This window comes from Nymphaea colorata, chromosome 4 (genome assembly GCF_008831285.2).
Source record: "Nymphaea colorata isolate Beijing-Zhang1983 chromosome 4, ASM883128v2, whole genome shotgun sequence".
Lineage (NCBI taxonomy): Eukaryota > Viridiplantae > Streptophyta > Magnoliopsida > Nymphaeales > Nymphaeaceae > Nymphaea > Nymphaea colorata.
Window position 1 is genome coordinate 20,168,429 of NC_045141.1, and position 16,596 is coordinate 20,185,024.

The 16,596-nt window shown below is 37.7% G+C and overlaps 1 protein-coding gene across 1 annotated transcript; it reads right to left on the reverse strand.

Annotated features, from left to right (window-relative positions):
• Positions 1 to 5,756: 5,756 nt before the first annotated feature.
• LOC116252087 (ubiquitin carboxyl-terminal hydrolase 3) lies at positions 5,757 to 16,207 on the reverse strand. Its single transcript, XM_031626140.2, has 9 exons — positions 16,051 to 16,207; positions 13,299 to 13,430; positions 11,467 to 11,520; positions 9,772 to 9,868; positions 9,231 to 9,289; positions 9,080 to 9,154; positions 7,884 to 7,932; positions 7,589 to 7,665; positions 5,757 to 5,989 (listed from the first exon to the last, which is right to left on the reverse strand). Exons 1-9 carry the CDS (start codon positions 16,114 to 16,116, stop codon positions 5,894 to 5,896), a joined length of 705 nt encoding a protein of 234 aa, XP_031482000.1. The 5' UTR covers positions 16,117 to 16,207; the 3' UTR covers positions 5,757 to 5,893.
• Positions 16,208 to 16,596: the final 389 nt, after the last annotated feature.

Sequence of the window (16,596 nt, forward strand, 5' to 3'; positions counted from 1 at the left end):
TAAAGTTGTCCTGAATTTCTTTTGGGACTATTATATGCCCCATTAAGCTTGAACTGCTCCTGGTATATTCTTCGAATATTTTAAGCCCCAAAGGTTATTTTTATCAATAAAGAAACACGGTCTCATTTATAGCTCAATTTAAAAAACGGGCCTCATTGAAAGCAAGTATGTGTTCAAACTTTTTAAACAGGACGGTCAAATATGATTCATTTAATTTGTGAGGAATTTTGCACGTAAACTCGCTTATTTCACGTTATCAACTTTCATTTTCAGGATTTAGCCATTAGACTTGTTCAAAGTGGACCACCTGCCAGGGACCAACATCCAAGTATTGTTATAAAATAAATTAAAAATTTTATACACATTCATTATTTTGAACTTTGCTGCAAAAGGAAAAAGTTAGGTGCATATCCAGCCATCCTTTCAAAAGGTGGAGTTTGCGTTTACTTATTCAATGGTCAAATCAGTTATGCGATAATTTAAAACGCAAGTTTTTTTTCGTAAAAGAAAGTCTATATATATATATATATCTTTTATTAAAAAACCAATCCTCAAATTGGTAGCGAATAAAAAATTTACCCTCTAAATATAACGTGGAATGCATCCTTAGCTTTGTTAATACAATTCCTCTTTCCTTAATAAATTTCTAGCGTTGATAAAGAAAAAAATGTTCCTATCAATTAAAAAACCAACTAATATAGTTACAGTCAATTGCACGTTCATATCGTCAAATATAGTTAAGAAGGCCAAAAGTAAATTAATGAACTTGAAATTTGTAAATTTCGAAGGAATTTTCAGTCCTTTTCCAGAGTAGCACTAGCTTTAGTTGGAAACAACTCCAGGTTAACTGGAAAATTACAGCATTTGATCGATAATGCAAAAACTTAAATGCGTTATTAACAGTATCGAATATAAGTATGTTATTATTATTTTTATTTTTAACTTGTGTCTACTTGTTGAATCTCAAATCATGCAAATTAGGGTTGGCGGTTGATGTAAAAAAGAAAAAAAAGATCACCAACAATACTTGCAGCAAATAACATGGGGGACGGTTCAATACATCAAAAGGACCAAGTTTCCGGGAGCAAAGAGAGAACACTTCCCCCATATATATATTTTTTGGCATAAAGGCTTAGGGTTGCGTCTACTTACATGGGGCAGTCGACACCTAAGGAAATCGAAATTAGACTTAGTAGCAAAGTCAAATTCTTTTTTTTTTTATTAAGGAGCACTAGTTATATAATTTAAAATTTTCAAAGACCATCTGACTGTAAATAAATAAGACAAATTATTATAGAGTTTCAATACAAAAATCAATATTTTTGTGGGGTGCCATGTTCACACATCCCTCCACCCCTGAATTAGAGATCAGCTAGCTATCGGTGGTGGGTTCAACAAACTATAGCCCAATTGAAGCCAAGGACGATGAAAGTCAAATGTGTGTGCCGACCGCGTTTTGGTAATTATAGAAAAGGCAATGTCTTTTTCTAATTCTTTTTTCGGGTCCTCACAACAAACTTTTCTTTTTCCATTAACCAGAATATTTTCATCATTAGACATACTGACGCATGAAAAATTCATACAATACGGAATACATAACGATCTTCGAGATTTTATAAAAAAAAAAAAAAAAAAAACACTAAACGAGGGACTTTCTGTGCCGCTTTGAGGTCCTTATATACGTGAGTGCCGAGCCCACGCAATCGCTGCTCAGGGAATGGTTGAGAGTGAGAATCTCGCGGACCTGAAGAAGGGGAAGTTAGATGTTACCTCATCTTGTTTCATATGAGGTCAGTTATTTAATATCTGTCTGTAACGGTAATACGACAAAAATAGCCTGACATTTATAGGGAAAAACTATGCGTCTGTTTGAAAATGTTAAATATTCCACTAACCACAAAAAAGTCATGAAAAGTGAAATATGTTCAAAAAGCTAGGTGGGTGCACTCTTGGACATTTCCTAAGATCATGACCGATAGAGATTACTCTGCAAAAGGTAATCAAATGAAATTTATGTAAACATGTCAAACGCACGATATAAATTGGTTTAACATAGTCTTATTAAAGATTTCTTATGCTATGACATATTTTCAAAGAATTGGAATCTTGTTTTCTAACCTATGAAGTTTTGATAGATCGTGAGCTACCGATTTTTTCTTATCGGTCCCAACTTTCTTTTTCTACTAAAGTTTGCGTGTTTGGAAGTCTCTGGATCTCAAATTATGGAACTATAGATTTGAGGTGCATGTTGAGGGCCTAAAACATAGATCTGCGGTCCGTCCAGACGGCGGGCGAGATCTCTCACTCCGACGCGACGCGAGGGAATCAGTAAAAAGCAAGAGACGGGTTTCGATTTGAAAAACGGCGTAAGCTCAAAATTATTTTGCATTGTGGTCATTAAAGAAGAGATCGGTACTTAATTAATGGAGAAGGTGGAAGTCGTGGTCAGAGATGGAAGTGCGAAGGTTTCGTTTATTAATTCGTTGTCTCATTCCAACACCAAAGACGTGCGTGCATGCACGGGTCCAGTCACCTTTCGTGTGGGCACCTCGGTGGGCATTAATCCATGGAACGACCCGCAAAAAGACAAAAGGCACTTGACATTTTACTGCTTAGGGGCCCGTAATGCGTTGCGGTTCGACTTGGTAGGGGGCTATTTGTATACTATATAGCGGAGCTAACAAATTTTATCAAATTTAATTGAGTTTGATGCCTATAGGGCATTGACATGATTTTGGTGTGGACATTATATTTGGTTGAATCCAAATGAAGTCCTCTCGTAATCGTAATAAAGGTTTTCAATGACTGGTGTTGGCTGGCATGGGCAGTGGCTCATGCCAGCCCGCACCTAGCTCCGCTACTTCTATAGTATAAAGGAGTTGGGTTAATGGTGTAAGTTGAAAATTGTGGAGATCTCGCTCTTTGGTACCAATAGAGCTTTACATCATAGGGACAAGGGAAAGCAGGGACACTTATTAATCATCCTACTCACTCACCCGAAAGAAATTTATATTAGATAAAAAAAAACCTTGTTCTTTTCAAGGTACATGTAATATATTTTAACATTATATAAATCACAACATCAATCAAATGGGCGGGACTGTTGATTCAATGACTCGGCTGATCGAATTGCTCAATCGGCAAAAGACATCAGCTGATTACCCCAATTTTGGTGGTTTTTCGTTTTTCTTCTGCACGTATGTTTTTGCTGTATGTTTTGTCTTCAGAAAAATATGTAGGGATTAAATAATTTGTCTTCAGAAAAATATGTAGGGATTAAATAAAGCCTAGCTGTTTAAAGAAAAGGAGGCCATGAGCGAAATTTTGAAATATTCTATATTTATTGTGATTGCTGTTTCAAATGGGGTGTGTGTGGACAAGTAGGCGGCGGGGAAGTTCCAAACGGCCCGAAACGAAGACATGATGGCAAAGATTCGTTCTAAAATCATTCCGCAGGCAGCTTCGGAAGTGGATCGATTTTGGAGGAAAATTTTATCCTTTCATACTTGTTTCTATAACGGGAAGATTTCAACAATCGGCTGCTAATCTTTCCTTTTTTCTCATTCAATTATGGTGTGTCTCTTGCGTAGGCCTCGTCCACTTGGTAAGGTCAGCTTCAAGTGGGAAACCTTTTTTAGTGAGGAGGATAAGCTTCGACCACGGAAAGGGTAAGCCATGGCGGAATGAAGACTTGGCACCTACGTGGGCGAAAAGGGTCGCTTTCTCCCAAATCTAGTGAAAGGAGAATCATGGAGGAGATACCTGTGCTGGAAGTGCGATCCTATCTAAGGATCAACAAACTGCACTCCCCGTTAGTAGAATGAAAACTTCCAATCTCAGAAAAGAGCTGTTTACGAAAGAAAAAGAATTCTCTAAGGAAGCACCGGAGTCGTCTCCCTCGCCCCTCTTATGGGCTTGCTGGCAGAAAAGCAGCAAAGATTAATTGGTGCTTCTCACGGGTTTTGAATACGGTGCTGTTTTTGGTATTCAAGTATCTTTTTCTGGTTCGCCTTTTGAAGCTGTCTTCCCCGCATAAATAGTTGTCAGCAGAAAAAGACAATGCCTGTACCGGCCTTTTACTATTTTGTCAAGATAATCTATTCATCTGTGTGGCTTAGAAAAAGACTGACCAACTGACAGTCAATTTTTAGCACCCTCCGATTTTTTTTTTTTTTTTTTTACTTTGCAGCAACTTGTCCTTCAGCATATGTGAATTGTTTTCTGCAATCATGGGAGCAGCAGCTTATTCCAGGTTAGTCATTCTTGCAACTTGAATCTGATGCCTCACTTTCCTTAGCTCGAGTGTTTTGCCTAGCTGGGAACGATAATGGTACCTAGTTATTGATCAAATAGATGATTGCGTCAGATTTTAAGCCGAGAGAAGACAAATCGCTATAATCCACAAATGAAAACAGGCCACAGTGCGTTGCTGATCCACAATCAACCATTGGCAACACGTCGTGACAAGTCCAGCTTCATGGAACGATTTTCTTCTCTTTAACAATGCGAACCTAATTGACGAAGGTGGATTAGAAAGTATAATTTGCGGCTTCTCGAACCCAGGTACCGATGCCTATGGTAATCAAACTAGCAATGGTTCACTTCCAAAGCCAAGAGCATGACCAGCTAAGCTATATGCCCTCGAGGCAGAAAACACCGGATAATATTAGCTTGGGATCTAAAGATTAGCCCCTATGAGACAAAAAAATGGTGAATCATTCGAGGACTGAAACGACAAGAATAATGACACAGAATACAAGATTCATTTGCTGTCAAGAGGCCCGTCAACCCTTTCAACCACCAATAAAAGTTTTCCTCTAGTGACACGCTCCACCCTGTAAGACCGAGGTTGGTAATCAAAATGGCAACGCATCACTTCAGGCGCCAAGAGCCTGACCAGCTAATCCCTGCCCTTAAATACAGAACGCACTCGACATTATTAATTTAAAAACCTTTGGGATCTAAAGATTAGTCATATGAGACCAAAGATGCTAACTCATCCGGGGGATGAAACAACAAGAACATTGATATGGATGACAAGATTCATTGGATGTAAAGGGGCCGCCAACCCTTTCAACAGCAAATAAAAGGGTTTTTCTTCTTTTTATTTTACGACAGGACCTCGAAAGACATACTCCACCAAATCTTAAGGCCCAGGCACATAATGCCTGAGGCAGCGAAGACAATATCGTTAGTTTGGGAACCAATGAAATCTAAGAGATTAACCTTATGAGACCAGAATCATCCAAGAGATGAAAGGACAGGAACAATGATATGGATAACAAGATTCATTGGCCGTCAAGGGTCAGTCAACCCTTTCAGCAAGAACTTTTGTGACGCGCACCACCTCACAAGGCTCGAAAGTAAACGCATCGCTTCCAACACCTCGAGCTTGTCCAGCTAAGCTATGCCAAGACAATATTATTAGTTTGAGAACTTGTTGAGATCCAATAGACTCTCACCCAATGAGGCCAAAAATGTTGAATCACCAGAGATGAAAAGACAGGATCAATGATATGGGTGACGAGATTCATTGGCCGCCAAGGAGCCGTAAACCGCTTCAACCGCAGACAAATGTTGTTTTCCTTTCTTTTTCTTTTTCGGCAGAACCTTTGAAGAATAGTTTCCCTAGTTTAAGTTGCAGCCCGGAAGACGATATTGATCACTTTGACTCTCAGTCAGCCTTCTGGGAAGTCTGCCAGCGCCCATCCTCCCACTTGCCACACTCATCAAACAGAACGAAACTGCTATGAACATTGGGTGAACCTTTTGGTGTAACTATAAATAACCAGAGTAAGTTCGTCCAACCCTCTTGTACACGAAAGAGACTCAACCGAGTTACACTTAACCACCCCCTTCCAAGTGTACATCCAAGGAGGCTGCTGCTTCGTGTCTAGGTTTGCTCATCTTTCTTGCAAAGAGCCATGACATTGAAATTAACAGATTCTGGGTTTTTCATGATGAAAGTCCGTATAACCTTGGCCGCGTCCTGTTAAAACAAAGAAGGCCATGAGGACATAAATTAGAAAACCCACTGATGGACGCCAACTAGGGGTGGACATGACGTCAACTACCCCTCAGGCTTCCATTTAACCAGTCCACTAGCTGGAGCATGCAGTGTTTTCACCAAGACAGCCAAATCAACATTCAAAACCAGGCCAGGCCTGGCCTCAGGACAGTAAATGGGATTGGCAATGTTTCAATTTCAATAGACTGCCCATCCTCACCTTATAAGAGCAAATAGCCCCAGCTTAATAATAATTACGCTGGGCCTAATTTGTTTTCAGCCAGACAGGCTATTACCAGGGTGGATTCAGGCTGCCAATATCACCTGAATACTCCATCAGATAAGTCAGGAGTTAACAGAAGCAAATATGAGACTCTTTTTTCCACTCCAGAAATAACAAGTTTCCCAGTATAGTAACTTTATCAAGGAAATACAAATAATCAACTTGATTATTTGCATTGGAAAAGAAAAATGAGTAACGGAAAAGTTTAAACTTTAATATAAATTAAAATCAATTTAAATGTGTAAATATTATGAACACATTAAAATGATAAAAGTGCATTTTATATGAAATATTAAAATCTCAAAAGTCTAGGAAATTACTATCTATATGTCAACGCAATCAATGAATTGCCTAATACGCATTAAGTCACGATTCAATAAATGAAGTGGCTAGATGCACATCCATGGGAGACGAGCTCAGTGCCCCGAGCGGTCATGTTTCAAATCTCTAACAGAACAAAAAAGAAATCACATTATTAAGTCATTTCAGAACTCCAAGTGCCCCTCTCGCCACTGGTGTTCCCTGTACAGAAAATATTTAATTTTTCTTTTTTCTTTTCATGAAAGATCTAATTAACTTCCCCCTCAACACTACTTAGCCAATGTCCATCTCGACTTCAATCCTCCCAATGCCGACACAGTCAGGATTCTCCACATTGAGCAGGATCCTTAGACTGACAGAACATGACGCACCCTAGGTTTCTGCTGTAAACCTCTAATTTCAGTTTAAAACAAGTGAGACCTTTGCACCACTATCAGCTCCATATTGGATGCCCTGGTTACTTGACTTACTTCTTCATCAGTATTATCAGGCAGCCCCGATATCCCTAAACTGCAATAGTCCTGGGATGCCCATTAAGAGGTCCACTATGCTTTCAGTTATGTGACAAACGTACCCGAATCTTTTCATGACAACAACCACCAAGAAATAAAGGCACATTCCAGTTTAACCTGAAATAACCACCAATAACAACATTACCTAAGCCACTAACCTTATTTCAATGTCTACTACCTCTAACATTAAGTAGTGCATCAACATCTCTGTGCATACCAATCTCTTATCATCACTTTCACCTACTGCCACTACCTTGACAAGGCATAACCAAGGTTTTTGGTCAGGTCAATCAAGTTGTGTATCAACACTAAAAAACTAGCTCCCAAAAAGGACCATCCAGTAACAACTTCTCATAGTCCATCAATTGACGTTTTAATTCCTAATGTTCAGATGCATAAATTGTCAGAAGACAAGTAATATCGTTGATAAAGCATCGCACACACACACAGATAAGAAAAAGATACCTGCAATAAACTGCCAGGCGAAGACGGACCATGAGCAACAGGACGGTCCTTTCTCCCATCAAGCTCATACAACACACCTAGAGACACATTAACGTCCCATTCAGCCAACGCCAGAAATCAATATGCTAAAACTAAAAGGAATCTAACAATCCCCTCACACAAAATTATCTTTTTGCCCATCAGGTTATAACCAGATGCTAGTTAATAGCAACATACTGTTCAGGAAGAAACAAAAAAGCTCATGGCATAACCTTTAACAGGAAGCTATTCGGAAAAGAAAGGATAAAAGATATACCATCAACACAAGTAAAACATATGAAATGGGTGTCCACGTTCTGCTGAGCCTGCGAAGGAAAAGAAGCATCAATTTCAATGTAAGGGCAAAAAGACCATCATATCACTTATTTGCTGCTACACTAAAGGCATGCCTAATCTTCCGCCAAGGCTCACGTAGGCCTGCAACCTTGGTTAGCCACCTAGACTAGCTGTCTCGAGAAGCGTGGCATCTGGAAATGCTTAGGCATTCAGCAGCCTAGGATTTTTTTTCTCCTACAATAGCCTAGGTTTCTTATGTTGTTTTTCAAACTTGATCTGCAGATTTTGGTTGTCTAAGTTGTCTGAGTCAGTCTAGGTCTGTTGACTCAAATAAATCAATAATGAACAATTGAAGTGCCAAAAGTAATATAAGACAAAAAGAAAAATAATCATGAATCACGTAAATCATATATATATATATATATAAACACACACACACTCATCACGAATATATACCCACTCTTTTAACTTTTAGCACCATTTTGGGACTGGTTTTACAGGTCTCGTTTTGTCCTTAATCCACCAATCTTAGATGGGGAGAGTGGCTCTAGAGAGGGGGGGAAGTAGACGAGGGTAAATAACCATAATTTTTCGCTGAAAGAATTGCATTTCATTGGTTTATCTGCCTGGTTTTTTTATTTCTTAAACATGTCATAGCTAATCATTCAGTTAATTCAAATGACTCAAAATTTAAAAAAATATGTAACTATGTTAAAGGAAATATATAGTTAATAAGTCAAATTATTTAAAATACTGATAGAAAATTTCATGGACGCTCTCTTGGCAGCCCAAATCCAAGAATAGATGTCAGATTTAGATAAGGTATCTGCTAATAATTTGCAGCCTTAGGACACAATCAATCCTCAGGTGAAGAGGGAAAGAAGGAACCGACTCATCATTCCCATGTGCCAAGCTTTTGGTAAAGGAGATAGGTCCTCTACACCTTCTGTTTCTACCTTTCTTTTTTACTGATTGATCTTTTCCCCTTCCTGTAGCTGTCATCGTTATGTAAATTCTTTGTTTAGCAAAAGGAATTTCCATGTTCTCATATTCCACCATCTATTGCTATAACCATATTGTAACCAAGATAGATGATGACACTATAAAACAGCTATCCTAAAAATAATTAAAAAAGGACCAATTTCAAAAGCATTTACATCTTGCAAGATGGCTCACCTCAGTGTCACCAGCTGCAGCTGCCACACCATGTGCCGACTCCATTTCTACATCTTTTTCAAGAAACCCAGCACGCTACAGTTGACAGACATTTAGCATCATTATGATGGAGCAAAACATTAGAAAGAAGAAGTGAATATAGAAGTCAGACCTCTAGAGGGCTCATGTTGGCTGTTGCCTTGTAGAACCTATCCAAGTAAGAACCCTCAGCTGAATTGGAAGAACAAAAAATTAATAAACAAAAGTACAATAGAGAGTTGTGAAAAGACTATGCCATGCTGTTATAGAAAAGGGAAAAAAAAGAACTACCCTAATCTTCTCCTATCTGGCCTAAACAGATCACTTCCTATCTTACACGTTCAGTTTCACAAGGGCAACCAAGAGGACCTACTATACCTACAACAAGTTGCAGCCTGAAGCACCTCCATTATGCACTACTAAGAACAGTGACATTTTGTAGCCAGAGACAGCAGTGACACAAAGAAAAATAATCATCATGGCAGCTCTAGAAGTAAATGAACCTAATTCCAGTTTATATTTGACATGCAGTTTCATGCTTTAAGTATCTTTCTGGATGTAGCATACAAGCATACACCTTTCTTGCATGAAGCAATTACAATTGGAAAACAGCAACAAAAATCATCGGAAATATTTACTTGCATTAAGCTAATGGGAAAAATTGAAATACTTACTTAGCTTAATTTCAGACGTTACATTTCCTAAAGCATGAAGAACTCCAATGGTTCCACATGCATTTCCAACAGTTTGCTTCATAAAGAACACTTTGCCCTGTATTTTTTTAGAAAATGAATGAATATTTATTCAAGTTAGAAGTGCCAACAGGTTAAAATTGAAAGCAAAATGCTAGACAGCTGCACACTCCATAATCCAAATACAGATAAATGTTAAAACAACAGAAAGACAAGCAATACAAGAAAATTCGCCATCCCCATTTAAAGTGTCAAGTTTTCATGGCAGCACAAGCCCACAATACAGTACTAGAGAAAATGTCAACCCCCCCCCCCCAGTCATTCAATTTTCTGCCAGTCGGGAGTACTTCAACATGAAGTAGTTTGAGGCTCACATAAGGTTTATATTAACTTAATTAGTGCTTTAATCAAACCTAATATTCTACAGGAAAATCAGTCAAGGGGATGCAAAAATGGTTGATTCAAATAGAGCAAGCCCTCCACCAAGTTTAACCTATAATTTATTTTCTCCTAATATAAACCTTTGATACAATTTCTGCAAAATAATTTCAATATAGAGTTTCTAATTTTAATATGAAGAATGTGAATCATAGTCATAGTCACAAATATTGTTTTCAGGTTTTAAATGGCAAAATTTTTCTCGGGTATAATATGGCAAACTTAAAAAAAAAAAAGGAAAAGTACGGTAAATTTTTTTAAAAAAATAAAGAATCATAAAAATTAGGAAAAATAAAATAAATGAGAAACTAATAAAACAATATCAAAACATAAGTAGATAAGCAACAAATAAAAATTAGAAACTAGAAACAAGCAGTCTGACATTAAACGTAATCAAGGTTGAGAATCCCATTGCAGAAGATGGAACTGTCATTTTTTAGGAATATGATGAGGACTGTAATCTTTTAATCGATTCGTCAAGACTTTGAGGTGTTTTACGGAAAGGAATCAAGAGGGATCGGGTATTGAGGAAGTCATGATCTTAAGATATTCCTTAATCAGGCCGAGATTCAAATCACTAGGGAAGAAGCAATTGCCGCAAAAGCATGATCCAAATTGCTGAAACCAAGGAGCTAAACATGGATTTGAAGAACAGAAAATAGAAAGTTGTGATCATAGGATTAACTTCTCTTATTCTATTTTCTGTTCTCCAAATCCTTGGTTGGCACTCTTGGTTTCAGCAATCTGGATCGAGTTTTTTCAGCTGACTTGCTTTTTTGTATTTTTAACACATTTTTCTTTTAAACGTGTTTTTTGTGACTGAAGTGAATACAAGTTTACATTAATATATGATGGAGGATAAAGAGGATGAGGGGGACTGTTAACTATAAACTGAAGAACATATATCTTCTGTACACCATTATTCTAATCATCGTCTTCCACAACAAAAATTGTAGAATGCTCTAATCATTTTCCATAATTCTAAATGTACGTCAATAAAACTTAAAAATGTCTTTCATGCCCAACAAGTCCAGCATTTAACAAGGCTCTTGTTATCACAAACCATAACTTTAAGGCCAATCTAGGCAAACAGAAAAATGTGAAGAAAAAAGTGGAAACCCACATTCTATATAAGTTGCAAAGATGTGATGAGAAGAGAAGATCAACAAGACATCTACTTCTAATTTGTATCTTAGATACCAATTGCCTTTCAAAAAACATGATGTTTATGTTATATACCTGCACCCCTTCTCCCTCAGTACCTTCTTGCTCCAGCAGTCTCTCAGCTTCAGTCTGCAATAAATATACACAGAATTTATATACTGAAAGCTTAAGAGTATAACAATAGAGACTGGAACCATTTAATGCTCACATCCCTTAAGCAAAAGCCATTTCCTTTCCATAGTCTTCCATTCATATGGAAGATAAACAGCATGAAATGATGCTGCTGTTTATTTCATATGAAAAATTACATGTATTTTCGTTTTTAACATCTAGAAACTACTGATTGGAAAGAAGCATGGGATCATCATGCAGACAATGCATAATTAGCTACCAGTCACTAAACCAGTGGCCTAAAGGTTGCACACAAATGGTAAACTTTTTTTCACCTTCATTTACCAAGTATGAAGATTGTAAATTAGATAAATGGCAGGTTATGTGAGAAAGAATCATGGACACTCAAGACTGCTGATGCACACCAGAGAAAGTTTAGTTTTTGTAAATTCACACGAACCAAAAAAAGAAAAATCATTGAACTAATTCGCCCACGGTATGAAACCATCACCAAAGTAACTGATGCACACCAAACAATTTTTAGTGTTTTTTCATTAAAAAATCAATTTTACGATACGTTATAATACGGCGTATAGATCAGCCCGACCAATACGCAATACGATACGCCAGTGACAACATTGCATTTATCATTCAAATGCATGTCTGTGTACTAAGTAGTACCTGTACAGAGTAACACGCAACTGATCTAAAACCAGGCTAATTATATCTACTTGCTTCTAATTTAATATAAATGATCCCAAAAAAAAAATCCCCAAGGAAATGACATACTTTAAAGTTTAAAGTAAATAGTCATTCATTGGCAAAATGAATAACTTTTTGGGAGACAAAACAAAACTCAAGAACATTAATTAAATTGCAATCTATAACTTAACATTGGACAATCAAAATTGACACACTAAACCCAAAAATATAGCCATAACTTTTACAGAATGCTACTGGTTTAAGGGTGACACCAATCATTTCATTTTGGAAGAGGAAATTATAAGAAAAATTATTCTTTTCAGCATCATTTTTTCACAGGTAATGAATAAGCAACGGATAATAAGATATTGTTTTCTTACTTTGCTCTTATTGGAAAAATAATGTTCTACATAAATTGTCTAGAATGGATTGACGTACTCACAGCTAGTGCATGGTATTAAGGGCTTAAGGCATCTGTAATAGCTGTTTAACATGTCTGAATAATGTAATATCTCAGTTCAACTTATTCGCAATTTCATTTTCATTTTATCTTTTATTGTCCTGAATCTTCAACTTTTGTTTGGCATATTAAATACAATTTTGAACCTGCTCATCCGCAACCTTAATCTCACAATACAAGTGAAAACAAGCCTATACAACACTAATCTATGTATTGCACCTCTTTTTTCTTAGTTATATTCCCTTTGAAAATTGAAATCATAAACCATTCAACTTATCATCATTAAATGATTGAAAAGAAAGTATGTCATTTATGACCATCTACATCTATGAGTTCATGTTTAACCTGAAATTAAAGGCAGACTGCGTTAAGTATATAAAGTTTAGCCTCTTAATGTCAGTTTCCACATATGAGATGCTTCAACTATCTGAGATTATTGAGTAATTCATACTTCATACCTTCAACAAACAGTAAGTCTTCGATTAAAAAAAATTGATCACGTTTCAGGTATCCAACAGCAGGAGAAACATAATTAGCTATGAAAAAAATAATCTATATTCGCCGACAAAACATTCTTGTGCATGATATAGTCTTAAGTCTTAAGAATGACACATAACTAATTTAGACATATTACCTCGTCTGTGAGGGGGTAAAGGAAAACAACTGCAACGACAGGTTTTGGGACCATCTCCAGGAGTTCCTCCTCCAAACCATACACATCATGAAACTCTGCTTCACCCTCCGGTAAACCAAGGCCCCATAGAAACTGGATGAACAGTACATTTAAAAAAATCAATAAACCGATTGCATCTGGCAAGTGTGACAAAACCAATGAAGGAAAAAAGTGACTTCCTATCAAACAAATGACATCAAACACACATACAAGCATGAACTCGGTCTTAACAATCACCTTTGCTCCACAATAAGCAATGAAATCAATTTGACATCCATAATTAAACTCAGACACCAAGCATTTGCAAGTGTCACAGAAATTCAGGACAATTTTGAGAATGAAACAACACATGAGTATAATTACGCAAAAATGTCAGTGATACCAATTCAGCTCAAATAAAAGAATCAAATGTTGTTAACCGCAACTTCCAACATTCATTCATCACCCATAGCAGAAACTTCTACTGCAGAATTCTCCTCGATTTATCAGATTTACCTAATAACTTTTTTAGCTTACTTTGAGAGTTTGACAATATTGTCGAGAAGCGGGGTACGGTTTAGGGCCATACCATTTCTGCCCATACTAATACATTATTATCATAGACTAATTAAATGGATCTCAAACTTCATTTGTGAAGTTGTTAAAAGTAGGGGAAAAATCAAATGCCACGCTGATTTCATAATTTAACAATAATAATTATCCAAATTCCAAAGTACCACAGTGCAAGACAAATGTGGAAGGTACAACATAATTGTTTAGGCGAACAATCCTTGTGATGAGAAAAATCAGTTCCATGTGGACGCTATCATGCTATTGAGATTAAAAAAAAAAGCTCTAAAGGCCAACAAAAATTAAATTGCAAAGAAAACACATTTTCATGAAAATCGAAGAAGTCAAGCAAGAAAATTTGGGTTCACATTTACTTATTCAAGTAAACGAAAGGATTCAGATGTTGATATCATAAGAGGGTTCTTTACAATCAAATCAAAGTGTAAAATCAAATTTCATATTTATCAATTTCTAAGCAAACAAAGTAGCTGAAATATAAATAATCACATTAGCAACAGGAACAGAAGATAACTCAAGTTTTATATTTGGAAAATGCTGAGCAGTCTCAGGAGTCAGGATAGCATGCTTCAGTGATCAGTCAAATGGCATCACCACCAAGCAGTAAATCAACATCTGAGTGGACATTACACTTTACAGTTCACATCTTTGCAAGAAAAAAAGAAAGGCAAAGGAGTCCTCATTTCAGGACTTGAACCATTAAATGTATGTGCAAGAGGCAAATAAAGATCATTAGCTGCCAAGCTAGGGGCTCTAAGAAGAGAAGGCAGCACCCAATATTACAGATAAAAGAAAGAAGGAAAGGATATGCGATGTTTAAGTCGAGCACTCACTCTTGCCTAGGAGTCTGGTTACAAGAAAGCAACAAAAACACAAGGACAAACAAGAAGACGTCAGAAAAAACCCGCTTTCACTACGTGAACCTGAAATTCTTTCTGAATGTATGTATTGACGGAGTCTCTATGTCACACAGGTACATGTAAAAAACCCAAAAACCTCTCTAGGATCGCAAGATGCCTGTCATGGCTTCATCCGATTGCCAGTGTACTTTTGTGCTTTCGTCAGTACGCTGACAACTCCGGTAAAGTTGATAGGTAGTGTCGCAGGGCGAGCAAGTAAGCAAGTGGCCTGATCTCTCCACGTAACAACGCCGCCAAAGACTCCAGAACAATTGGAAGCCCTCGCAGAGCTATCCGTTGACAAAAACAAAGCCAACCAAATGGCGGAATAATAATCCTTCACCACACGGATCAATTATCAATCTACTACCCTGTCTAAAACCCAAAGAAACCAACAGCAGTTCCCCGAACGCTTTCAGAAATGAGGCTGCTTCATGACGCACGATTTTGAAGGAAATCATGCGATTTAAGGCTCAAATTAGTCTTGCGAAAAAACTTGTCCACTCTGTCAACATTAGGTTTGGGACACCGAACGGTTAATGCAGACACGCTCAAGCTATCCTCACAGATTCTCCATGAAAGCGCTTCATAGTTTATTCGCATATATAAGAATTTACCAAGACCTCTAAATCCCTTCCCGCGTCCCAAATTTGACGCCAGATGAGATCTCATTTTCGCGGGAGATCTCCGCAAGTGGCAAAAGAGAGAGACAGAGAGAACACAAAATGTCCACCGATCGTGGTCCGAACGACTCGATGCTAACCGTGCAAGTGGAAATGAAGAGGAAAAGGAAATCGATGCTATGAAGTGCGGGACGAATAGTACCTGTTTTAGAGGAGACGACTTTCAGAGGGAACCCTAGGCATTGTCTGAGAAGACGGACGCCGTCCAAACGATGGAGGAACATGAAGAAGAGGCGAACGCCCTAAACCCACGGATTTCGCGGACTTTGCCCTATATCGTAAGGCTCAGGGGACGGTCGGAAAGGCTAACATTACGGTGATTACTCCGTCGAAGTTTTCCCCGATCATTACATTCGGTGATCATTGCATCAGTTTCACTGATAATGTGATCGCCGAATCGACCGATCATGAATTTCCCACAGGTCGCCGATATTTTGGACATCGAAGAATCAACCCGATCATCATAGGATACACCGATGGAGCAAAGAGGGAAACACGAAAATGATAACGTTTCATTCCCCGCCATCACACGGCAAAATTGAAGGAGAGGAAAGAGAAAGCCACCTGGTTCATGACATCGGGGTTCGCTTCCAGAGGAAGCCACCGCTTGGCGCCTTCTCCCTCAGCCATCTCCACCGCGCTTCTCAACCCCACTCCCCCTCTCTCCTATCTTTTCCCACTTCCCTCGGAAACCAATTAAAGCGCGAAAAGGAAAACGGGCGCACTTTATTCCCATTATCGGAAGATGAACGCAAGCGGGAAAAAGGATCCTCGTGCATATATGTATATATGGAAAACTATTCGGACAATGCTTCTAAGTTACTTTTCATGAATTTAATTATATAGGTAAATGTGAGTATACATATAAATATTGAAATGGAAAAAAAAAAAGGTTGTGAATCGGTGTTTATACTAAATGTTATGAGAAAAATTAAACTGCCATTTTTTAACTATAAATCTTGATTTATATATTTGCCTTCCATGTTCATTTACCCGGTAGATGTTGTGAGTTTATATACACAATTGGGTTCGAAGCCATGGAGGCGAGTGATTCTCACTCTCTCTCGACGTGCATGTGATTTGATGTAACTTTACATGTGGTTTTTAGTG

Bases quoted from the DNA above. Each gene is read 5' to 3' on its own strand.
- LOC116252087 (XM_031626140.2), bottom strand. From the start codon at position 16,116: ATGGCTGAGGGAGAAGGCGCCAAGCGGTGGCTTCCTCTGGAAGCGAAC. The intron at 13,431-16,050 runs GTGGCTTTCTCT...CTGTTCATCCAG, and splicing joins ACCCCGATGTCATGAACCAG to TTTCTATGGGGCCTTGGTTT. The intron at 9,290-9,771 runs GTAAGTATTTCA...CTTCCAATTCAG, and splicing joins AACGTCTGAAATTAAGCTAA to CTGAGGGTTCTTACTTGGAT.